Source organism: Phocoena sinus, chromosome 17 (assembly GCF_008692025.1).
Source record: "Phocoena sinus isolate mPhoSin1 chromosome 17, mPhoSin1.pri, whole genome shotgun sequence".
Classification (NCBI taxonomy): domain Eukaryota; kingdom Metazoa; phylum Chordata; class Mammalia; order Artiodactyla; family Phocoenidae; genus Phocoena; species Phocoena sinus.
This window is the reverse complement of record NC_045779.1, coordinates 38353820-38380695: the sequence shown is the minus strand read 5'-3', so window position 1 is coordinate 38380695 and position 26876 is coordinate 38353820. Positions and strand designations below refer to the sequence as shown.

The 26876-nt window shown below is 36.0% G+C and overlaps 1 protein-coding gene across 2 annotated transcripts in view; it reads left to right on the top strand.

The window, feature by feature from the left end:
- The window catches only part of RAD54B (RAD54 homolog B), a 96317-nt gene that overhangs the window by 60243 nt on the left and 9198 nt on the right, over positions 1-26876 (top strand). The window contains exons 5-11 of one of the 2 annotated variants that reach the window (XM_032610501.1): positions 3075-3356; positions 6425-6587; positions 9743-9968; positions 10235-10442; positions 16293-16432; positions 19976-20266; positions 23262-23437. In XM_032610501.1, the coding sequence (XP_032466392.1) occupies positions 3075-3356; positions 6425-6587; positions 9743-9968; positions 10235-10442; positions 16293-16432; positions 19976-20266; positions 23262-23437 (1486 nt within the window). The remainder of the gene's footprint in view (positions 1-3074; positions 3357-6424; positions 6588-9742; positions 9969-10234; positions 10443-16292; positions 16433-19975; positions 20267-23261; positions 23438-26876) is intronic. The other variant, XM_032610503.1, reaches the window with a different exon arrangement.

Below are 26876 nucleotides of genomic sequence, written 5' to 3'. Positions count from 1 at the left end.
GTCTTGGTGTGTTTTACATCTTTTTTTTTTTTCCAGAATGCTGAGTGATTAAAAGTTTAAAAAATGTTGGTATTAGGAGTGGAATGATAAATTTAACTTCAATGATACCTAAAAAAATTTGAAAAATAGCAAGGAGATAATGACTAGACATGACCTAGATTAATACATACAAATTGGAGGTTACCATTATTTCCGTTATAAAGTGTTGCCAGCATGATTTGTACAAATTAGTCCACAAATTCAGAATACCTAAAACCATTATGGTTGTTTTGCATTGTCTCTTACTGTTCAGTTCTGAGTGTGGCCCAGAATTATAAAATCTGTTCTACAAGTTCACTCATTCATTTGAAAACACCATAATTTATAGCTTTCAGTAACTTATGTGCTAAGCACTATGCTAGGAGTAAGCATTCAAAGATGGATATAGTTTACAGTTTAGTGGGGACAGGGCAATGTAATTAATAATTAGGAAGCACTAAGGTAATTGTTTCAATGAGAATTTTTGCTAAGCACAATACAAGCATATACAGAAGGACCATTTAAGTTGACCTTCGAGGCTAACGGAAAGCTTCATAGGAGTTATTGTTTAAGGTAATATTTGAAGGATGGATAATTTTGTAGGGGATGAGAAAGGGGCAAGGCATATGTACAGGTTCAAAGGCAAAACTACTTCAGTGTTTCAGGAATATAGTATATGAAGGGCAGTGGCAAAGAGGCAAGAGTTGAGGCTGTATGGAATTATCTGCAATAGAATTTTTTATTATAAAAATATTGAACAAATGCTATATATTCACTATTATTCTTAGTGTTTAGAGAAATTTAAAAAGAAAAATTGCAGTACACATTCCATGTTGTTGGTTAGGGTAGATTGAGGCAAAATTTTTGGAGAACTTGTTTATACCTATTTAGTGAAATTATATTCTAAAGCCTCGTAGAGAGGTAAAAATTATCAAAATTACTCTGGAACATCTGTTACCCATAAGGTATAGTATATATGGTTTTGAGTATGTATAGTTTGTAATAAAATGATCTTTCAGTTGCAAGTAGTGATAAATGCAGATTAGTTTATAAACAGTGGGTTTTTGCTCTGACTACCCAAGTACAGTCACCTATGGTGCTTTTAAAAAATGCCAGTGCTTAGGCCTTGACCTCTGAGGCTCTGATTATTTGGTCTGGATGGTGGGGAGAGGGGCTGGACATCCATATGTTTTAGATTTCCAGATGATTCTCATATCCAGCAGGAGTTGAATCCACTGGTTTAAACATTAATGGAGGTTTTAATTGGCTTTCAAAGTGAAAACATCCAAACATAAGACTTGGTTGCTTAATTATAACATTAATAAATATATCAACCTGGAGTTAATCTTGCAAGTTATTGCCTATAATGCAAGCGGTTTTTCTTTTAAATAAATTGGGTATACAGCATTTAAATATTGTTAATGTAGGCATAAACACTCTTAAGAAAACTGAAGGCTGTAATGCTGAAATTGCTAATAGCTTGTGATAATGTAGTCAGATTCATTTGACTGTCATTACACAATACCCAGAAAAGAACAGGTGTGGGAAACAGAGTTCAAGAGTTTAAAGAAAGTCTTCTGGAGACTTAGAGATGTTTGAGACAGTCATCACCATGGATCAAAGTGAAATGAGAGATCTTGGAATTAGAGACTTTTGAAGATGCCTCAAAATTATGTTTATTCTTATCTCCCATTTTCATGTGATTAATAGGAATTGGATTAATAGTGTTGGATTCTATATGAAGATAAAACTATTCTCTTCCTTAGTGTGGAGAGATCAAGACTGTTGTTGAATTGAGATAGTCTGGGAAATGGAGGGATGGGTCTTTAGCATTGAGGAGCTCCAGCCAAATACCTTCTTCCTATATCAGACCTCTGTCATAAATAATTGAAGAATGTATATTATGTAGTTACCAGTTGGCATAGATTATAACGATTAGCCCAGTTTTAATAGGGAATTGTAGCAATTTCCAGCTAGTTTTAAAAGGGTCATGTCATGTTTTCTAAAATGTGATGATCTTTTATTTTTTGTTTTTAGAGACTTTAAAAAGTTTTTGTTGTACACAGTTTTTGCCCCTCCTAGTGGCACAAAAACCATGCATTTAATGTAGACAAGCATAGGAATCTAAATTCCCTCACTCTATCTGGTTAATGAGTTCATTTTAAACAGACTCTGACTAACTTACTCATATTTATATTGCATCAGCACCTTACACCTGGCAGCACTTAATAAATGTCTGTTGAATTAATAATAACTCAAGTTTGTTATTATAAAATATGCCACTTTTTTTTTTTTTTTGCGTTATGCGGGCCTCTCACTGCCGTGGCCTCTCCCGTTGCGGAGCACAGGCTCCGGACGCACAGGCTCAGCGGCCATGGCTCATGGGCCCAGCCGCTCCGCGGCATGTGGGATCCTCCTGGACCGGGGCACGAACCCATGTCCCCTGCATCGGCAGGCGGACTCCCAACCACTGCGCCACCATGGAAGCCCTATGCCACTTTTTATTCAGGAGCTAGAACTTGGACTATCAGTGGCCTCTATGACAAATATATTTTTACTATGCTATCTCAGGTGGAACAGTACAGTACTAGTTGTGGTAGAAATTGTTTTTATTGCTAGTTCTGCACATTTCCAGCTGTTTCCAAGTGGAAATAGAGCTGCCCTGGTATTTCTCTAGTTTGTTCACAAGAAAGGAGGGTCCATATAGTCTATCAAACTCTTTTCTTGGCTTGATTTTCTACAGACAGCAGATGGCAAAACTATGAATACAATAGGCTGTATTTTCAGTAATTAAGAAAAGCCTTGCCTCTCTAAAACTTGGCTAATTTTTATAACTATATAATTATTTATGCCTTCTGATTTTTGCATGTATGTGTGTGTGTTTTTACTAAAATGATAAATTATATTTTTGTTCTGGCTAATGGTTATATGAGGCTATTTGCATTCCAAGTAGTTTTTTATTCTGTACAGTTACAGGAAGAAGACTCTGGTTACACTAATTAAGTCATTTTAGAGTGTCAATAAATTAAATTAATTTTTTTCTTCTCAATTTAAAGGCATTGGATATAAATTCAAAGAGCTTGAAAAGATTGAAGAGGGCCAAACAATGACGATTGGTGGAAAAGAAATAGAAGTCATGGGTATAATCTCTCCAGATGATTTCAACAGTGGCAGATGTTTTCAGCTTGGAGGAGGAAGTTCTGCTGCCTTACATTCTTCTCAAGCTGTCAAGAAGTGTTTCTCTAACCCTTTCAAAAGTGTCTGTAAACTAAATTCAAAGGAAAATAGACAGAAAAGTTTCCAAAATTGCAAACCACGCCATGACCCATATGCACCAAGTAAGATTTCAAAACTAATTTGAACATAATAAAACCTATTATGTTTTTACTGTCTAAAGATGTTTTGGTATGTGAATTTAAAGTTTAAATTTTGTATTAAAGCTTTCAGGTAAAAGTAAATATTATTTTTCAGACATACAGTCTGACGTAAGGGATAATGTTGAAGTTGAGTAACAATATAGTGTGAAAATTATTTCATAAGTATATGTACAATTGCAAGAATACAGTAATCAAAATACTATACATGTGTTAAAGGAAAATTGTGTAAATTGTAGATGTATACACACATACATACATGTATATGATTTTGAGTAAAATCTGATATCTTTAGTAGGGAGAAAAATTAGTAAATTCATGAGTTAGGAATATTTTTGAGCTTCCGTTTTGAAGACCATATGCTTTGATCACGTATATTAGTGATTTAATTCAGTATTAAAATATTGAAAGGTCAGATGTCATGTAAAGAATTCAAATTTTATTCACGAGAATTCAGTTCATCAAGTTAACTTGCACATTAATGAATTTAATTAAAAAACTACATAAAAAATAAAACCATGTCTGTTTATGACTTTTTAAAATTTGATTGTTCAGTCAACAAGTATTTTTTGTGTGCCTTTTATACATTGGGCCCCGAGGTGAAACTGTCGTGACAGAGCTTCTCATTTGGAGAGGAGACAGACAAGGAATTTGAATTATAGTGTAGTAGATGTAGAAGTTGGAGAATAGGCTTTTTTTGTAACAGTAGTAAAATAAAAGCATTAAAATAACTATTAAAATAATCATAAATAAAAGTATTAGAATAACTATTTTCCCCTCTTGCAAGTATTATGGAAACATAGAATTTTTGAAATAAAGGGACCTTTTAGGTAATTTAGACCAATCCCTTCACTATGCATTCGAGGAAACTGAGTCCCAGAAGGATGAACTGACTTGCTTGAATTAAAATAACTTGTTGGCATAATTGAGATTAAAACCCCCAAATTAAAAATTCCTAGCTCTATTCTAGCTTGTTTGAGACTTAATTGAAATTTAGAGAGTGGAAGCTTATGCTTCTGATTTTTCTCTTTATCTAAATATTTTGTCTGTCCCACTAGCTCTTTTAACAAGCCTCCTTCTCTCCTTTATTCTTATTTCTCTTTGCCTTCCTGTCATGTAAAAATAGAGGGCTGTGGGGAACTGAAAAGAATACTGTACTTGGTCAAAGACCTGAGTTAGAGTCTTGGTTTTACCACTGAACTAACTGGTTCTTCAACCTGTTGGGGGAGTCACTTCATTAATACTTTTGCCTCCTCATGTGTAAAATGTGGGTTCTAAAAACTACCATAGAGACTTAGAGTGCCTGGTATATGTTGTGTATGATAAATATTTGTTGACTGAATGAATGAAAAATTTTATTGTGATAATTTATATATATGTGTATATGAGCATGTGTGGGTGTGTGTAACAAGCCCTTTTTGTAAATGGTAAATAGTTGATTATTCTCTCTCTCTTTTTTTTAATCTTGCTAAGGTTAGGACTAAATTGTACACTTAAAACTAAAGCATGACAGATTTTGTTAGCATTGAACGATGCCTCATCATTGTGAAGGTTGAGGAGCATCTTAAGATTTGAATTGGTGTCCTATTGCTGTGGTGCTTTAGGTTTTATTTTTCTTGAAGCTGGGTACTTTGTTAGATGACTTAAGATTCTGTGGTCCTTCTTGCTTGAGCTGTGTATCGTCTTTACCTCTATCTTCTTTTTTTCCCTTTGTCCTTTCTAAAAGATAGAAAAAAACGGGGCCATTTCTTGGTTGGAAATCCACAAGGCATACACTCTTGCTTTGTTACTGGGATATAGAGGAAACCCAAGGGCCAAGTTTTCCATTTTCACTCCCTAGTCCCCTGCCTGCCAGGAATTCACCTCAAAAATGAGAGGTGAATTCCTGGTTGCTCAGAAACGTGGGAAGATGACAGAAAATTTTCTTCTGGGTAATTGCTATCAGTAAACACAACCAGACTCTCATTCCTGTGACTATGTATTTCCACACTGATAGTTATTTATTTAATCTTCTTTTTTTTTCAGCCACACCATGCAGCTTGTGGGATTTTAGTTCCCCGACCAGGGATTGAACCCTTGTCCTCGGTAGTGAAAGCTCAGAGTCTTAAGTACTGGACTGACAGGGAATTCCCATATTTGATCTCCTGGAACCCATTTTTTAAAAATCTCCTTTTCTCATCTTTGTTCTTCTCTTTTTTCTTTTTGTTTATTTTTTAAAATTTATTTTTTTAACCATACATATATATATATCCAAATATACAAATATATCCAAAAATTATTTTGGTGAGTTTATTTTCTGATTTCAGATTTATCAGTTGAGACCAGCTTTCTAGTTATGTTTGATTTTGTTTTTTTGGGTGACTTTTAATAAATCTTTTAAATTGTATTAGCGTGTTTCTAAAGAATTACATTGTTATTTGATGGTTACTTAATGCTGCTTTGCAAAGATTCATGAATTTTACATTTATGAACAAAGTAATTAACTTTAAGCAAATAATGGTGGTGAAGTCAATGGAAAATTTGTCATTCTTTCTCAGTTCTTCTGAATAATAGGAGTAATGGTCATTGTTAGTGGGTACAAGAATGAAAAAAGGGAGCCTTTATATTAAATTTAGAAAGCCTTTCCAGAATAAGCAGTTGTGAGTATTAGCAAGAGCATCTTGGCAAAATTCCAGCCTGTGCTTTCAGTTGGAAATAGTTCTCTTTGCTCTGAATACTGAACTATTAAGTGTTGTGGCTGAATTCTTTATTAGACAACAGTGAATTTCAGTGGTTTCAAAGCACTTTTGGGCATGAAGTTTGGAAAGCGCTTCGCAATTCTTTGCATGAAATCTTACATCAATAAGGCAAGAGATTTTATTTTTTTAATTTTGTACCTTTGCTTAGCATTGATGTTACTGAATTTCAAAGTTTTTTTGCCACAAATGGTGGCAAATAGTTCTACCTTCTGAGTAATTAGAGCAAGATAATGTAGTTACTGACAGAGTGAAATTGGAATACATTTATAATTATACTTTTCTGTTTTTCTTAAGATTCCCTTGTTATGCCACGACCAGATAATAATCACCAGTGGATGTTCAGTAAGAACTGTTTTCCTGTTGTGGATGTAGTGATAGATCCTCACCTTGTATTTCACCTTCGACCACATCAGAAAGAAGGGATCATATTCCTTTATGAATGTGTGATGGGAATGAGGTAGGAAAATAAATTGTTTAATCTGAGCTTTGATTTAACCTGCAACATAATGGTTTTCTAGGACAAGCCTGATATATAATGCATCTCAGTGGGTACAGCATATATTTTAGTTGGTAGGAATGGCAAATGGTACTTAATGTGTATGTTTATTCCGCAGGTAGTTCTTTTTTTTTTTTTTTTTGCAGTACGTGGGCCTCTCACTGTTGTGGCCTCTCCCGTTGTGGAGCACAGGCTCCGGACGCGCAGGCCCAGTGGCCACGGATCACGGGCCCAGCCACTCCGCAGCATGTACGGGGCACAAACCCGCGTCCCCTGAATCGGCAGGCGGATTCCCAACCATTGCGCCACCAGGGAAGCCGCCCCCCAGCTTTTTTTAAGCAGATTTTTTTTTTAAATTTATTTTTGGCTGCGTTGGGTCTTCGTTGCAGTGCACGGGCTTTCTCTAGTTGCAGCGAGTGGGGGCTACTCTTCATTACGGTGCACAGGCTTCTCATTGCAGTGGCCTCTCTGTTGTGGAGCACGGCTCTAGGCGCGTGGGCTTCAGTAGTTGTGGCATGTGGGCTCAGTAGTTGTGGCTTGCAGGCTCGAGAGTGCAGGCTCAGTAGTTGTGGCTCACTGACTTAGTTGTTCCACGGCATGTGGGATCTTCCCGGACCAGGGATGGAACCCGTGTCCCCTGCATTGGCAGGTGGATTGCTAAGCACTGCACCACCAGGGAAGTCCCCCTCCTCTCCTTTTAAAATTGAGTTTTCTTAAAGAATTGTAGTCGAAGTACAGTTGAAGTATCAATAGAAGACACACACATACATACAAACCAGACAAAGGGGGTAAAAAGAAATCAAAGGTCTCTGCTAACATGTTAGTACATTTCCTTCCAGTCCTTTTTTGTTTTGTTTTTAATGCATAGGACCTTGACTTTTATATTGGTCATTTACTAGGGAGTTGGGAATGTAAATTTCCCCAAACTCTAAGAACCCGTTGAATGATGACAAGTTAAGGGAAAACTATTTCCTAGAAACTTTCTAGATTCATGTTCTTTCTCAAATCTGTTCTTCCTTTTGGAGATCTTATCTCGCTTGGCCTGAGAATCATCTTTGATTTCTTCTCTCTCACCTTCTCTATCTAATCAAACCTAAACTTTTGATTATTTTGACCTCCCAAATATCATTTGGATCCTAGTTGTTTCTGGCACCTCACTGTAGCAGCTCTAGTAACTGGTGTCATAAAATTATATTTTATCTGGATTATTGCAGTGGTTTCTAACTTGTGTATCTGCTTCTGATACTTGTCAGGTTCATTCTCCTTAGCACCACCAGCTTGATTTTTCTGAAAACAATTCTGAACATGGCATTTCCTTGCTTAAAATTATTACAATTCTCAGAACTTAGAGCAGTGTTTCCTAATCTGTGATATGCACTTTACTGGGTTGTGTATGGGATCATTTTAGGTATACGTGGACAAACTTTATTTTTAACTTTTAATAGTAGCATATTGAGTTAATGAATAATTAGAAAGAAATAGCACATTAAACTTTTTGTTTCACAGATAAATTATGCTTAGAAAGAGTTTTCAAATAAATCTAATTTAAAAAGTGAGTTGGTTTAGAGAAAAATAATAAATAATAACATATAGTATCACACGTATGGCAAAAAATTGTAATGGTAGTCATGAAAGACTGATGTTTGGGAGATGCTGACCTACAGGATACAGTCTGAGCTTTCAAGGATAAGTATCCTCATCTTCTGTCTTCTTCCTATTTTGCCAGCTTCCTAGCTTTTATTTTCTTGCTTGCAATTCATTTCAAGCTCCAACTGTACTGATCTACCTGATTAATGTAATGAATTCCTGTTTATCTTTAAAACTCTGCTCAAGTTTCATCTTCTTCAAGAGAAGTCTTCCTGTTCTCTTCCCTATACCATGATGATGGATGATGGATGGTGGATGATGGATCACTATTCTCTCTCTGCCACTCACTATGTCTCAGTTAGCTGGCATCTTGCAGTGGCAAATTGTTGATCTAAAATAATAATAGTGGCTATGATGCATGTTTGTAATTTTTTCTCTACACTTTGAAATGGAGAACATATATAAAACGGTGTGGGTTTTTTTGGCCGCATCAGGTCTTAGTTGAGGCCTGCGGGATCTTTCATTGCGGCGTGCGGGCTCTTCGTTGCAGTGCGCAGGCTTCTCTCTAGTTGTGGTGTGCAGGCTCCAGAGCTCGTGGGCTCAGTAGTTGCGGCACGCAGGCTTAGTTGCCCCGTGGCATGTGGGATCTTAGTTCCCCGACCAGGGATCGAACCTGCGTCCCCTGCATTGGAAGGCAGATTCTTAACCACAGGACCACCAGGGAAGTCCCCTATAAAATTGTTTTTGGTTATTATTTCTACTAGTAAGAAATACAATAGATTAACAAACTACACTTATATTTTTGGTAATATCCTTAATTCCTTTGGATTTTGTAACTTTAAAAATGTATGTCTAATACCTTCAAAGAGCTTTAAAAACTATGAAGTGTTATAAAATGCCACTTACTTATATTATATTCCTTATAATATTTAATTTTAAATTACATTAACCAAGTAGGTTTGTTGGATGAGAGTTTTACTAAATTACATGTATTAGATCAAATAGTTAGTGTTTATTTTTTCTTACAGCTCAAGGAGCTGTTTTGGTTGAGGACTTCATTTACTGCCAGAGAATCATAAATACAGACCAGTAGATCTTTCTGGTTTACATTTCAATGTATTTTAAACTGTTTTGTTATCTAATACTGAAACTGATAAAAACTGCTCAACTGTTGGTGATGAGAAGCATGGTTATAGTTAAATTATTCAAAGGTAGATATAAAATTGGGATTCATTTCTAATCTCTAAATATAGATACATGATAGTAACAGATGATTTAGATTCAACTCTAATTTCAAGTTGTTTTAGTAATTTAGTTCACAAATATGTAATGAATATAATTAGCAAAGATGCAAAAGAGAGATATGTCATAAATCAGCTGATTGAAGAGCTAGAAAAAGTGTTTAGTGGGGGCTAGGATCATCCTACGTACAAAATATCAGCTTCTGGTTCTTGACTAATAGGTGATGATGTTAGGGACATAAAATATTTTCCTTTTGTAATTGAAGGAAGTATAATTGTTTCTAACAGGGTGAATGGCAGATGTGGAGCTATTCTTGCTGATGAAATGGGTTTAGGGAAAACATTGCAATGTATTTCGCTCATCTGGACTCTACAGTGTCAGGGACCCTACGGTGGCAAGCCAGTAATAAAGAAGACACTTATTGTCTCACCTGGAAGCTTGGTGAATAATTGGAGGAAAGAATTTCAAAAATGGCTAGGAATTGAAAGGATCAAGATATTTACTGTTGATCAGGTAAGAGACTTTTAAAAGTTTAGCCCCGGTCCTTTACTAAATCTCTAGATTTTCAAATCAATACTGCAGTTTTCACTGTCTACGTAGCAGTTTTTCAAGTGTAAGTAGCTCTGACCCTTTGGAGATAAATGGAATCTTGCCCTACAATTTGGTCATGAGTTAACATATTCTAATACCTAGTTAATGGTTGTCAGGAATACGCTGCTTAAATTTGATTTCACACAGTTTTTGCCCATGATTTGTTAAATATTATCTTTTTTTCTTAGGACCACAAAGTAGAAGAATTCACCAAATGTCCATTTTATTCTGTTCTTATCATCAGTTATGAAATGTTACTTCGTTCCCTGGATCAAATTAAGAATATAAAATTTGATCTTCTAATTTGTGATGAAGGGCATCGTTTGAAGAACAGTACCATTAAGACAGCTACAGCCCTCATTAGCCTCGCCTGTGAGAAAAGGATAATTCTAACTGGTCCGTATTTACTTTGGGGGAGATATGATGGTATTTTTGCCTAGTGAATATGCAAAACTTGTAATATGATGTTTGGCATCCAAAGAATTGATGGTATTGAGTGGAATTCATACTAATAAACCTATGTTAGTTGAGTCTTGGTAGGATTCTGAATTATTTAAATCCTATGTAATGTTCTGCAATCCAGATTTTGGATTCTTTGAGGAATAAACACAATGGTATCATGGTAAGGAAGGTAGGAGATGGAACTAGACTGCTTGTGCTTGCTTTCCAAGTCTGATATTTACAGCTGTGCAACTTTGGGCAAGTTATACTTCTCTGTACCTCAATTTCCTTATGTGTGAAACAGGGATAGTAAGACCATCTACTTCACAGAGTTGTTGTGAGGGTCAAATGAGTTAATCCATGTAAAGGTCTTGGAAAACTACCCTATACATGGTAAGTGTTTAATATAAATATCCTCTATTTTCATATGTTTGTGCTGTATGCATAGGGTTTTTTGCTGGCCAAAGCTTCTGGCCCAGACTGTCTGGAAGGATGAGATAGACTGTGTGTAAATACAAGAATCTGTTTCTACCCAATCCTTTTTAGCTTAAGGCCTAGACTAGAATTAGGCCTGAATAACTCAGTGTAGCTTTTCTCCCACACCTCACTTTGGTCTTATGTGGTAGCAGAGGAAAGAAGAGAGTTGTATTCATTACTAAGGTTTGCGACCCTTCCGTTTTCTTCTTAAGGCTCTATTTCCCTATCATCTTTAATCCTTTTGGAAGGGATGGGCAGGGCATGATTATCCTTACTACATCATATCTCATGGTGTCCTTCATGTGTCCTATATGCATGTCAGAGCTCTCCTCTGAAGTTTAAATGAGGAGGGAGAAAGGGTGTGACCAACAGCTTATTCCTCCATTCCACATCTTTAGGGTAGAAGTATGCCCTGGAGCAACAGAGAAAACTCCCCCTGTTGTGCTCTCATTGAGTTGGGGTGTGGAGGGTACCCGTCTTTAAGTAATTTATGATCATTTGACTTCCAGTTTGTGAAGAAGGATTGTATTAACCATTACCAAATGTGATTTTTAAAACTATATGTGCTTTTTAGAAATGATTTTGGGAACTGTTAAATGACCTTTACATTCTTCACATTTAGTCACTTAAAGATAATAAAGATAAAAAGGACAGGGATCAAATCTTACAGTTATATCTGCCCCCCCAAATTTAGTAGATGTTCAACAAATGTTTGTCAGTAATACTGGTGATATGGAAACCAGAGAATAGAAAAACGGACTTTGAACATTTAGTAGAGGCTGTTTTTAAAGAAAAAAATGAGTTGGGGAAATGGAAAACTTAATCTAGGTAATTTCTGTATCTTTGGCTATTTGAGAAACTAAGTGGATTCCTTATACTTCTTGACTAGCTTTTGATTTTGAGATCCTTGGGGTCAGAAAAGCAATGGAAAAAAGATTTAGCTGAATTTAGTTACACTGTGTTGGAAGAAAAAAGCAGAGACTGTTTCTTTTTACTGCTCAATGTGGGGTCAATATTGCTTATGGAGTTAACAGCTATGGAGTTAAAAAGATTGGCATTTGAAGGGGAAAGAAAAATAAAAAGGGAGAGTGAGAAACTAAGATTACTTTTAGGTAATAATAATAGAATAATAAAAAAATAATAGATTCTCCTCTATTTGAAAAACAGATAATGTCCTTTAGCAAAAACGGACAGTTTTACTAATATTCTCAGTTATAAGCAAATACCAGTTCAACTAGCGTTACAGATTAAATTTAATATTTTCAGTAGAAATTGATTCTGGGACTTCATTCAGAAGGACTGTCCTGATGATGACCAGTGAGATTGTTTCCTTTGAGGAATTAGCATTGCCCCCTTTATTCGTACTTTGTCTTCTTTATCTTGTTTCTGTTTTCCTGTCCTTGTCTCTGTTGCTCCTGAGCTGTGAATGTAGGTGAAAACTAGCACTAACTAACCTCTTACATTTAGAAATACTTAGAGTTGGTTTTTATCTCCTTAGAATTGCCTGAATAAATTCTTCTTTTTTTATAGTGGCAGCATATCTTACTCCCAATGTGTTTTGTGTCTTATTAGGAAGTAACATTTATATATGAGTATGTACAGTGCTCATATATAATAGGTGCTCAGAAGCTATTTAAGAATCAAATGAAAGTAATTTTGATTTTGTTTCCTGCTGCTATCTAGCCCAGTGCTGTGAAGAATATTTAGTTAATATTTACTGGAAATTTTAATATTAAAATTAAATTAAATTAAAATTTAATAGAGGTGTATTAGACTTCTAGGGCTGCCATAACAAAATACCAAAGACTGGGTGGTATATTTCTTCAATGACAGAAATGTATTTTCTCACAGTTTTGGAAGCTGGAAGTCCAGTGTCAAGATGTCAGCAGGTTTGGTTTCTCCTGAGGCCTCTCTCCTCGCTTTGCAGATGACCATCTGCTCGCTGGGTCCTCTCATGGCCTGTTCTCTGAGTGTGTGCATCCCTATGTCTTTCTCTCTTCTTGAAAGGATACAAGTCATATTGGATTAGGGCTCCACCCTTATGAGCTTCTTTAACCCTAATTACCTCCTAAAAGGCCCTGTTTCCAAATATAGTCACATTGGGAATTAGGGCTTCAACATATGAATTTTGAGGGGACACAGTTCAATCCACAATCTCTTATTATGTTAGATATCCTTCATTAGATGTTAGATATCCTTTCTTTATATTATAAAAAAGAAAAATCTGAGATTTGAAAAAATTCTTATTAAAAAGTGAGAGTTAAAAATATATATCACACACAGACACAGACACACAGAGATACATACACATATTGCTATATTATAGCATGCTTAGAAAGTAGAGAATGGAAATCATCCTTCAATCTCAATTTCTTAATGAGCCATTAACATTTTGTCATGTTTCATTATTCACACACACACATGCACACATGCACACAGAGAACGTACGTACATATTTTTTATATATACATACAAAATCCGTCTTTATTCATAGACACACATGCACAGCAAAATACACTTAATGTAAACATTTTCCTATGATAGTGCATAATTTTGAAATGTGGTAATGGATATCTACAAGCACATACTTTTCTATATAGATTCCTAGAAGTGGAATTATAGGACCTGAAGGAAAGATACATGTATGAATATGTATAAAGAGCTCTTAGAGCTTTTTATGGAGATAATAGATGCGGATATAGCTGTAGGTTATTAGCAATGTTCCAGTACTTTGGTTGGGTGGTAGATTTATGTCTCCTTAAAAAGTAAACAATAAAACAAAGAAAAAGCTTTTATTGCTGGGATAGAGGTAGGGAAAGAGAAAGAGTTCTCTCAGTTTCCCTAGAAGTTTCACTTCCATAGCCCTGAAAATAGTTTTAGTAAACATACAAACTTTACTTGAAAATTTTTAGTGTTTCCTTTTTTCTTGTCACAGGACTTTGCTGCTCGACTTTTATTAATGTTATATTATTTAGCGTCTTCTACAGGTTCTGCATAGTCTAGAATTAGAAAAGAATACTGAAAGCAGCGAACTGGGGACTAAACTACTTCTAGACAACATTTGTGACAACTCAGAATGATACTATATTAGTGTTTTGGCTATCTTGTAGGCCCTTCTTTTCTTTTCTTTTTCTTCTTTACTGTTTTTCCTTATTATTTTCTGCCCTAAATCCTTTTCCTGATCCCCTTCTTATTGTCTGCCTTTCTTTTTTCCAGTTTTGCTTTTGCCTCTTTCCCTTGTGTATCAATTGGCGTGATTTCAGGTGTAAGTAACAGATATGTGGATCAAATGTGCTTATTCTCCCACATAACTGCAGGTCTAGAGCTAGGGCATGTTCCAGGGGTGGGGTTACATCAGCTTAACAGTGTTGTCAAGGATTCTGATTCTTTTTGTTCTCTGCTGTGCCATGTTTGGTGTTGACTTCATATTCATGCTTGTAACAAGTGGCCAGAGCAGTTGCAGACATCACATCTAGATGTGATGATATTTAAAGGAGAACAGGGGCTGGCTCTGCCTTTATCTCCATCTTTAAGAGTGAGGAGACTATCCCAGGCTCCTCCCTGACTTCCTTTTATATCTCATTGGACAGGATGGGTCGGTCACATGCTGTTGGTGGAAACTGTCGGTGCCCCACGAGCTCCCCTTTTCTGGGCTGTTGGACCCACCCCATAGCTGCTGGAACTGTTGATTAAACAACCCATGTCTCCTGCCTTTTCTGGAGAATTATCATTGGTTGAGTGAGAGGTCCTTCTCTCCCCTGCAGCTTGGTCAGTGATTGACTCGTATAGAGGAGCAAGTAAAATGCCAGCTCCTTTGCCTCAGGATAATTTCAGGAGCACCTTTATAATGTAGTTTATGCTCTAAGGCTCCCTGTAATTTTGCTCAAGCTAAATTGTTAGTTTCTTCCCCTGCATTTTCTGATTCCATTATTCCCTTTCTCCTGAGAATACTTTCTCCATAAATCATGTGTAGCCTAATCCTTATCTCAGGCTCTGCTTCTGAGAAACCAGTCTAAGACAAACGCTTTCTTACATAAGTCATTGGCAAAGGGGTAGAACTAGCATGATTAGCTTGGATTCATCATTTGGCTGGCTGTCTGGAAGCCAATCACAGTGATCCTTGTACCTTTTGTTCCCTTCTTTCCTTCTTGCTTTTCCCATTCCCCCTATTTTTATTAATCATTGTCAATATGATTGTCAATATCATTGGATATTCTTTTAAAGGTTTAACAAAATGCATACCAACATAAATATATTTTCTCTAATTCTGTGATGTGTCTAAAAAATTTAGAACTAACTAGGTGTATTAAAAAAAATTAGTAAAAAAAAAAAAAAAAATTAGTAAGCATTGGTCCAACCTCGAGTCTATGCATTGACTTTCAAAGGAGGTGATCATGAAACTCCTTAACATTGTAAAAATTTGTGTTGTCTGTTATTGAAATAAGTGCATTTTTATTTACTTCTATTATTTATATCTTTGGACAGCTTTTTGTAGTCTGTTATTTGAAACTCATCTGAAATTATGCTGTTTTACTATGCTGATATATATGTTCACTTGATATTATTATAATTATTGAAACATGCTAGTGTCTCTTTGAAAATTAGTTAGCCAAATATTATTGCGTATGTAGTATGTGCAGGGTATATCAATCAATTACAGTCTGTGTCAGTCTTTAGGATCAATGAAGATCCCAATTTTATCTGATAACTTTGTAAGGTATTAATAATAGGTACCATTCACTGTGTCTACTAAATGTCAGGCACTTCACATCCATTGTCTTTACTTTTCATTGTAATAACACTGGGAAATTATTATCTTCCCACTTTTATAAGGAAAAAAATCCCGAGTTTAACTTAAAAGAGCTTAAGTAACTTTGTCCAGAGTCACACAATTATAATAATAACAACTAACAGTTATGGAACGTTTATTGTGCTGCAGGCACAATAGTATATGAATTAACTCATTTGATCCTTACAACTCTAGGAACTGCTATTATTATCCTAATTTTACAGCAAATAAAATTGGGGTAAGTAACTTTTCAGGGTAACTCAGAGAATAAGTGATGCAGGTAGGATTTGAACCCAAGCAGTCAGACTCTAGAGCCTATACTCAGCCAAAATGCTGTACTCAATAGACTTCAGTTCACAGTTAAAACCAGAGTTAAAGTTTTATATGATTATTAATTTTTAAAAACTTGATTTAGCTGGTCTTTCTTAGTTGGAGACTTTGCTTGTATTTAGTGTTCTTAGGGAAGAGAGTACAAATTTCTATAAAGACGTGATACTGTAAAACACAAACTTGACCTCTCATCACTTTTATCTCTTTAGGTACTCCAGTTCAGAATGATCTCCAAGAATTTTTTGCATTAATTGATTTTGTAAATCCAGGAATATTAGGCTCTTTGCCGTCTTATAGAAAAATATATGAAGAACCCATTATTAAATCGAGACAACCTTCTGCTTCTGAGGTATAATTTACTCAATAAGTAGGTTAAAAATGAGCAGTTTGGGAAAATCATTCATAACTTGGGTATTATTTTAATTTAGGAAAAAGTAAATTAATAGAGTGATTTTTAAAATTTTACCCACAATCGTTCAACTCCTTTTGCATATCTTACTTAAGAAAATGACCCTATCACTTGAAAAAGATTCATAAATAGGCACTTCACAGAGAATTATAAATGACAGTAAAACACATAAAAACGTTCATCTTTACTGGTATTGAAAAAGGTAAACCAAATAACCATGAAGTAACTTTCGTACTTTTCTACTGATGTTTTAGTTGGTTAGATTTACATTGTAATAGCAAGTGTACATAGGAGTACTGTTCTCTACTGATTGGAATATAAATTGATATGACTGGAGGATAGTTTGGCAATATATATCAAAAGCCTTAAAATTGGGTATAAATATTTACTGAGCATTTTCCATGAACTAGGAACTATATAAAAAATAATGATTGGGCTTCCCTGGTGGCACAGTGGTTAAGAATCCACCTGCCAATGCAGGGGACATGGGTTTGAGTCCTGGTCCAGGAAGATCCCACATGCCGCGGAGCAACTAAGCCCGTGCACCACAACTACTGAGCCTGCGCCCTAGAGCCCGTGAGCCACAACTACTGATGCCCATGTGCCACGACTACTGAAGCCCATGCGCTTAGAGCCCTGCTCTGCAACAAGGGAAGCCACTGCAGTGAGAAGCCTGCGCACCTTGCACGCCACAATGAAGAGTAGCCCGCGCTCGCCGCGACTAGAGGAAGCCCGCGTGCAGCAATGAAAACCCAACACAGCCAAAAATAAATAAATAAATAAAATTAAATTAAAGGAAAAATAATGATTTAAGCAGATATTTAATAGAATAGGAAATGTTTATGATACATTATTTAAAAATAAAATCACATTCATTTATTTACCCAACACTTACATATTAAATACCTAAAGTGGGCCAAATGCTAAGTGCCAGACACTGGGGAATATGGTGATAAGCCAAACTGGTTGGTTGTTCCCATGAAGCTTTGTGGTTTGAGATACTGTTTTTGTTACAAATAAAAATAAAATATCTAATATATTTACATATTTATGCAAACAAAATGGTTTTGAAGATATACATAAAAAGTCTTGGCAGCATTGGCTGTTTCTGGTTGATGAAAGTTGGCTTTAATTTTCTTATTTTTGCATAACTATATTTTCTGACCTTTCTCCAGTGAACCAATTATTTTGTAATAAAAATTGAGAATAGTTTTAAAATATAAGGGAAATTTTCTGTGATTTATATAGAAACAAATATGTACATATGGGATTTATTTTAAGCTTCCCTGTGACGTTCTATACACTTAAAAGATTCTATGTAGAGAATTTATTTTTTTATTTATTTATATTTTTTGGCTGCGTTGGGTCTTCACTGCTGCGCTGGGCTTTCTCTAGTTGCGGCAAGTGGGGGGCTACTCTTTGTTGTGGTGTGCGGGCTTTTCATTGCAGTGGCTTCTCTTGTTGTAGAGCATGGGCTCTAGGTGCGCAGTCTCAGTAGTTGTGGCGCACAGGCTTAGTTGCTCCGTGGCATGTGGGATCTTACCGGACCAGGGATTGAACCCGTGTCCCCTGCATTGAAAGGCAGATTCTTAACCACTGCACTACCAGGGAAGTCCCCTACGTAGAGAACGTAAACATAAATTTCATTCATACTGTATTTTGACTTTAAAAATGTACTATTATTTTACGAACAATGTGTAATGATTTTGAAAGAGTCAGCAGTACCTTGTGCCAATAATTTCTTGTAAGCTTAGTTTTAGGATCAATTACTTGTCAAAATATTTTCTTCCAAGAATTTGCTCTATTAGGGCTTTGATAATGATTTTAAGACCATGTACTGTTACAGTCTTCTCATAAAAGCTTACTTTCAGACAATTTGGTTTGTGGATTATTGACTTCCAGTGGTTCTCAATGGTGGCAATAGCCAAACAATCAAGGATTCGGAGACTGTGGCTTCACTTGATTAAATGATTATGCTGAACATTTAAAGAGATGATTGTTGATTTTTCTATTCTAAACTGTATTTCATTTCTTTTATTTAAAAAAAATCTGAAGGGAAGCAATTAGTAAATGGTTGATCATTATAAAATGTTTAATGTTCATTTAACTGCATGTTCTGGGTTGGCTAAAAGGTTCGTTTGATTTTTTTCTGTAAGATTTGGCTCTAGTAGCGCTTAGTTGTCTTTAACTTCATTCGAAACAATTTTGTTAGATTGTATTGTGACAGCTGTCACATCAGCATGCATTAAAAAAAAGACTTATCAGAATTGGTGATTTTTTGTGTAGCCATTTTAATATTGAAGATGAAAGAAAAAAAGCAACATTTTTGGAATATTATGCTTTCTTATTTCAAGAAAGGTAGAAACAGAATGGAAATGCAAAAAAAGATTTGTGCAGTATATGGAGAAGGTGCTGTGACTGATTGAATGTGTCAAAAGTGGTTTGCGAAGTTTCGTGCTGGAGTTTTCTTGCTGGATGATGCTCCATGGTCGGGTAGACCAGTTGAAGTTGATAGCGATCAAATCAAGACATTAATTGAGAAAAATTAATCAACATTAAACCACATGGAAGATAGCCAACATACTCACAATATCCATATTAAGCACTGAAAATCATTTACACCAGCTTGGTTTTGTTAATCACTTTGATGTTTGGGTTCCACATAAGTTAAGCAAAACAAACAAACAAACAAAAAAAACCTTCTTGACTGTATTTCCACATGCAATTATCTACTTAAATGTAATGAAAACGTTCCAGTTTTAAAACAAATCGTCTCGGGCGATGAAAAGTGGATACTGTACAATTATGTGGAATGGCAGAGATCGTGGGGCAAGTGAAATGAACCACCACCAACCACACCAAAGGCCGGTCTTCATCCAAAGAAGGTGATGTGTGTATACGGTGGGATTGGGAGTCCTCTATTATGAGCTCCTTCCAGAAAACCAAACGATTAATTCCAACAGTACTGCTACCAATTAGACCAACCGAAAGCAGCACTTGATGAAAAGCATACGGAATTAGTCAACAGGAAACGCATAATCTTCCATCAGGATAATGCAAGAACATATGTTTTTTGATAACCAGACAAAAACTGTTACAGCTTGGCTGGGAAGTTCTGATTCATCTGCCGTATTCACCAGACATTGCACCTTAGTATTTCCATTTATTTCGGTCTTTACAAAATTCTCTTAGTGGAAAAAAATTTCACTTCCCTAGAAGACTGTAAAAGGCACCTGGAACAGTTCTTTGCTCAAAAAGACAGAAAGTTTTGGGAAGATGGAATTATGAAGTTGCCTGAAAAATGACAGAAGGTAGTGGAACAAAACAGTGAATATGTTGTTCAATAAAGATCTTGGTGAGAATGAAAAATGTGTCTTTTATTTTTACTTAAAAACTGAAGGAACTTTTTGGCCAGCCCAGTGGTTTTTTTTTTTTTTTTTTTTTTTTGTCTAAAACACTTCTAAGTCTGCTGTTTTTCCATAGGAAGAAAAGGAGTTAGGAGAGAGAAGAGCAGCTGAACTTACTTGCCTCACTGGGCTCTTTGTCCTTAGAAGAACCCAAGAAGTCATAAATAAATATCTCCCACCTAAGATAGAGAATGTAGTCTTTTGCCGACCAGGAGCCCTACAGATTGAACTTTATCGAAAACTGTTGAATTCTCAGGCTGTCAGATTCTGTCTTCAAGGATTGTTGGAAAATAGTTCTCATCTAATATGTATTGGAGCTCTTAAAAAACTGTGCAATCACCCCTGCCTTTTGTTCAGCTCAGTAAAAGTAAGTAGTGTATGAGCCTACCTCAGGGATATGAGCTGAGGGTTCTATGTCATGTGAACCTAAGAGGGCAGATTGGACTAATCCCTGGGGTTGCATTTGTGGGTTTTCCAAAAGCTGTGCAGCCTCTCCAGTGTGATTCTTCTTTAGAGTTTATCCAGCCTTCTACTTGTTCTTCAGAGCATGACCATATTCATAGAGCTGAACGAGGGATGAAATGGGCTTGAGGCTCTGCCTTCTAGAGTTTGTGGCCCCTGCCCTTTGGTGCCTCATCTAATGCTCGGTCCTGGTTTCCCTTCCTATTTTATATTAATATAGCCAGTCAGTTTGTTTGGAGCTAACAAATACAAAAGTTACCATTAAGAAATAATTTATTTTTTCCTCACAAAAGTGATACATGATTGTTGTATGAAATCTATAAAATTCAAAAAAATCGCAAAGAAGAAAATAAAGATCATCTACTGGTTATAATGTAAATTGGTACAACTGGGAGACAGTTTGGCAATATGTATCAAAAACCTTAAAATTTAATGTATCTTGTGACCTGGTAATACCACTTTGAATAATTTGTCATAAAGAGATAAAGCTCTCCAGCCACAGAAAACCACATTTGGTATTAATAATCTTAGTTAATACTCATTAAACGCCATGTACCAAACACTAAGTACTTTTCTACTATTATTTTTTTTATTCTTCACAAAATTCTATGGAGTAAGTACTATTGTTACCATCCCCATTTTTGGGTGAGGAAACGGACTCAAAGATACCCATAAGTAGTCTTTTCTAGAGGAACTTAATTCTAATGATGCTATGCTTATTATTTAAAAATCTATTATTATTATTATTACTAAATAAATTGTGGACATTTCCCCAAATTAGATGCCTTCTACAAGTATGATTTTAATGGCTACATAGTTGACCTGACCATTTGGATATTAATGAACATAAGGCAGTTTGGGGTATAGTGAGAGTTTTCTGTTTTGGTGTTGGAACTAGGTATCAGTCCCTACTCTACTACTTGTTTAATTAAAGACAAGTTTAACCATGGCCAGGTTGTGTCTGTGAGCCTCAGTTTGTCTTAACTGAAACTCAGAGACAATAATAACTTCCTGATAATGTTATTGTGGCAATTTGATGAATTTTTATTACAACTGTAACTGAATATTACAACTCATAACTGAAGAGTATTGGGTTGCAGAGAGTCAGAGAAGAGATTGCCCTGTCTAGTTGATGTGAGGAATCTAACGGGTAAATCTCTGTGATGCACCTCCATGCATCAGGCTGTCTCAGCATAAAGATATTGTCTGTTAGTTGATTCTTAATTAGGATTATACATTACAGTCTTCAGGGAAGCTTTTAAGACTACATTTGTCCAGCCTAGGCACATATGAGCCGCTTCAGATTCTCTGAGAGTAGGACCCAGTCATGAAGATTTTAAAAAAGCTCTCCCAAGTGATTCTGATTATGTGTTCCTGGCTAAGAACTTGTGCATTAAGATCATTCATCTCCCTTGTATTTTGATTTAATATTCACCAGACAACTTTCTGCTAATGATTTGCTTCCCCATGCACCTTTCATAGGACAGAATGCATAGACCAGTTGGTTTAAACAGGCAGGTCTCATTTATAGGTCAATAAATTTATATTCTGATTTATTCAGTCTCTTAATTTTGTTAGTATGGCTCATTTCCCTAGAGCTTAAGCATATGCAAGTTTCTGAACATGAAAAGCTGTGGATTAGACCCTGGGTCTGTGGTCCTTTGATAACCTCGCCAAGGTGTAGGCATTTTAGGAAACCTAACCCAAGCAGCCAGCAACCATCTCTCCTCTCATGTGTATCCCAGTTATGTAAATATCTTAGGGTTCCAAGTATTTTTAATCAAGTGACTTTACCCAAATATTGCTATGTTTTGGGAATAAGCCAGATTAAAATTAGTACTTTGTGCCCAGCATTTTATACTACTTGATTCACTGCCCTTAAGATGTTTCTAGTATTGTTAAAGGATTACAACACACATTAAAAGATTAGGGAATTGTTAAAAAAAGTATATAGTTAATTGAATAATTAAATAAATTCGAAGTTGAAATGTACTGTGTAACCACAAAGGTTAAAAGTCAATGCCCCCCAAAAGGGGGCATGTGAGTAATCAGGTGGAATTTGCATTGGGCCCTCAAGTATTTATAGGATTGGGATAATTGGGCAAAAAAAAGATGGCGCATTCCAGGCAGGGGTAGTAGGTTGAACAAAGTTTCAAGAACAATGATAAATCTGGTAAATGTGGGAGAGAGTGACGAGAACTGCCAATCCCAGAAATTTTATCTAAAAAAGTGATGCAGTCATTAACAAATGTAATCTCCAGTATGTGTTCACATGTCAGCTAGGCAGTTTCAGGGGGAATTTCAGAGGTGGTGATAATCTCTTTGGAATAAAATTATATAAAAACTATTGGTAAAATAAACAAAACATTATAAATAACAATAGATTTCTCTGTTAACTTCTTGGCAGAGTTGTTCCTTCTTGTAGAAGAAATTGATAAGATTGAGTGGACTGTTGCGCTTGATCTTGAGTATCACCTGGGAGGTGCTGTGTGAGCCTGCAAACTGGGAGAGAAAAGTAATAGCAGGGAGGGAAGGAGGGAAGGAGAGAGAAAAAGGTAGCAATGATGAGAAGTCTCAGGGTTTTGGAGAGGATAGATTTCCTAGAACTGTTTGCCCTCTATTTTCCTCCTGTTTATTTCTCTGCTACCCACTTCCCCATCAATCACACATCGGCAATGATACTGCGCTTGTGGGGTTCAGGGAACAGGCATTTGGAGACAGCATTAGAACTGCTCTGTAATCAAAAATGACCAAATTGTGACCTATGAAGATTAACATAGCAATAAGATTGGGCTTTTCAGGTAGCTATTAATCTTCAGTTTTTTCCCCATAATTTTAGCATTTTTTCCCTTCTGATTAAAAAAACATGAACCAGTGTTGACAGTCATCCTTTTGAACAGGAAAAAGAATGCAGCTCAACTTGGGATGAGAATGAAGAAAGGAATCTATATGAAGGCTTGATAAATGTGTTTCCCGCTGATTACAACCCACTCATGTTTACTGAAGAAGAGTCAGGAAAACTACAGGTGCTTTCAAAGCTCTTAGCTGTTATCCACGAACTTTGTCCTGATGAAAAGTAAGTCAATTTAATAAACCACTTGTAAGTGCTTATGGAATTTCAGCTTAGACTCTGTCCTTATTCCCTCCCCTCACTGCCTCTTTTTGAAAAGAAAACATTAAAAATAAGTTGTTTTCTTCTTTGGGGGCATGGTTAGCTCCCAGTCTTTTGTAAACTTATCATTAACAATGTGTCTGTAAGCTTTTATTTAAGAAAAACTAAATGTAAATACATATATCTTAAAAACCCTAGAGACGTCTTTTGATATTATAACACCTAACTCGTTTCTTTATCACTTTCAGAATCCTTTGTTCTTTTTCTGTCCTGAAAAGTTGATACTCCTGAGGGCTTTGTCTTCAGCCTCCTTCTCACTCTATAAACACCCTTCCTGGTTTAGCTCTACTCCTCGTAGTTTCAGCTATCATCCACATGGTGTTGATTCAAAATCTGTATCTCTAGTCCAAGCCTCTCTTCTAGTTTCCACATCCTTCTTTCTATTTAATGGACATCTAAATCTGTCTGGACCTCAACTTCTCGTGTACTAAACCAGCTTTATCATTTTGCCATTGCAAGACTGATCCTTTTTCATTATTCCTTGGCTTGATGAATGGTACCATAATGCAAGCAAAAAATACTCGTCATTCTAGACTTACTTTTCTCCTTCACTTTCCCGGTGTCATCAGTCACTACATTCTATTCTATTGATTTTACTTAATTTCAGGAATCCGTTTCCTTTCAGGTACCAAGATTTTTTTTTTAGTAACTATTTTAAATTTTATTTAAAAAATTTAATTTTTTAATTTTTTTAAATTTATTTTTTATTGACGTAGAGTTGAATTATAATGTTGTGTTAATTACTGCTGTACAGCACCAAGATATTTGTTTTGATTCTTGTAATTACTGATTGGCTTGTGGTGGTCTCTTATAAATTATGTCCCTCTTACTTTCAATCCCACTGCATATCAATATTGCCCTAAATTATATTAAATACAAATGTGAACATGTTACTCCTTTACTTAAAAATCATTCAAAGATTCCTAGTTGCCTTCCAGAAATTTCTAAACTATAGCACATTGAGCAAGGCTCTTCATGACCTGGGTGGTGCCTCCTTTTCCAGCCTCATACCTCTTGACTCCATCACACTTATCATGTGGTCCAATCATACCAGACTATTCGCAAAACCGGCAATTTGCTCTACTTCTCACCTCTGTTCTTACCTGTTTCAGGTTCCTATGCCTGGTGTACCTGCACTTCTCATTCTTCTGACCAACTTTCTCTTCTTTAAGACTCAGCTCGGATGCTTTCTCCTCTTAGAAGCCACTGGCCTCATAGTGAGTTAGATGCCCCTCTTCTGTACTCCCTTAGCATCCTGTACCTCTCTCTAATGGAGCTCTTCTCACGTTATATTGTAATCATTAGTTCTCTTCTGTGTCAGCACCTATAGTGCAGGGACTATGTCTTAATTATTCTTGTAGGAGGTATTCAAACTGTTTTTGAATTAAGGCAAAAATGCAGAGAAAAAATTGCAAAATAATAATTATATTTAATTGTCAAGGAATCTACTTAACCTCTTTGGAGCATTAATAGTATCATTTGACTTGTGAAAATTTTTAGATTTATTTTTCATAATGAAGTGACTAAAATAAGGAAACTTTCTATGAACTCTTTAATACAGTTTGATTAAAATGTTTTATTAGATAATATTTTATATATACAAGAGTGTGTAATGTATGTATATATATATGCAGATTGTGACCCAGTTTGAACTTAGAGTATAAACTTTTAGTTAGACTTTTATTTGCATCTTGTCTTCACTGGATTCTGTTTTTCCCTTTTTTCTGAACATGGGATAAGTGGTTATTGTTGGACAAGGAATATGAGTGAACAGAATTTTAGAGGAAATGAGAAGAGATCAAGTGTGCCTGTAGGTTTGAGAATTTATCCTTGAAGATGTTCTAGAGGAAAGTTCCCCTCTTGTGGTGGGAAGGAAGGAACGAGGAAGAAAAATATAATTTGGGGGTAGGGGTTGGGTTGGAGTCATTTTGACTGCTTGTGTATCCTAAGAAAACTGAATCCTGCCTTGTCCGATGAAAGAAGAAATAGCACTTCCATCAGTGGCACAGACTGTTCTGGTGCTTCACATTATCTGAAGAGATGGACCTTTCTTTTTAAATTGTGGTAAAATACACATAACATGAATTTACTATCTTAGTTATTTCTAAGTGTATTGTTCATTAGTGTTAGGTATACGCTCACTGTTGTGCAACCAATCTCCAGTACTCTTTTCATCTTGCAAAACTGAGCTATACCCATTAAACAACAACTCCCCATTCCTGCTTTTTCTCTACTTTCTGTCTCCATGAATCTGACTACTGTAGGTACCTTATATAAGTGAAATCATATGATGTTTTGTCTTTTGATGACTAGCTTATTCTACTTAGCATAGTGTCCTCAAAGTTCATCGATGTTGTAGCATGTCAGAATTTCTTTCCTTTTTAAGGCTGAGTAATGTTCCACTGCATATATATAACATTTTGTTTACCCATTCATCTGTCGTTGGATAGTTGGGTTGCTTCTGCCTTTTGACGATTATGAATAGTGTTGCTGTGAACATGGGTGTATCAACACCTTTTTGAGACCCTGTTTTCAGTTCCTTTGAATATATGTCCAGAAGTAGGATTGTTGGATCATATGATAATTCTCTCTTTAATTTTTTGAGGAACCTCCATAATCTTTTTCGTAGCGGCCACACCATTTTACATTCTCACTAACAGTGGACAAAGGTTCCAACTTCTCAACAACCTCGTCAGCTTCGCTATTTTCTGGTCTGTTTTGTTTTTGACAGTAGCCATCCTAACGGGTGTGAGGTGATATCTCATTGTGGTTTTGATTTGCATTTCCCTAGTAATTAGTAATGTTGGGCATCTTTTGATGTACTTGTTGACTATTTTATATTTTCTTTCAAAGACGTCTGTTCAAGTCCTTTGCCCATTATTTTATTTTATTTTATTTATTTTTTTAAATTTATTTATTTTATTATTTATTTATTTATTTAGGCTGTGTTGGGTCTTTTGTTGCTGTGCACGGGCTTTCTCTAGTTGCGGTGAGCGGGGGCTACTCTTCGTTGCAGTGCACGGGCTTCTCATTGCGATGGCTTCTCTTGTTGCAGAGCACGGGCTCTAGGCACATGGGCTTCAGTAGCTGTGGCACACGGGCTCTAGAGCACAGGCTCAGTAGTTGTTGCGTACGGGCTTAGCTGCTCCGCAGCATGTGGGATCTTCCCAGACCAGAGCTTGAACCAGTGTCTCCTGGATTGGCAGGCGGATTCTTAACCACTGCGCCACCAGGGAAGCCCTGCCCATTATTTTAAATTGGGTTGTTTTTTTTTATTGTTGTCGTTATTGAATTGTAGCCCCCTCCCCCCTTTTTTTTAATGGCCAATTGGGTATAGAGGCCA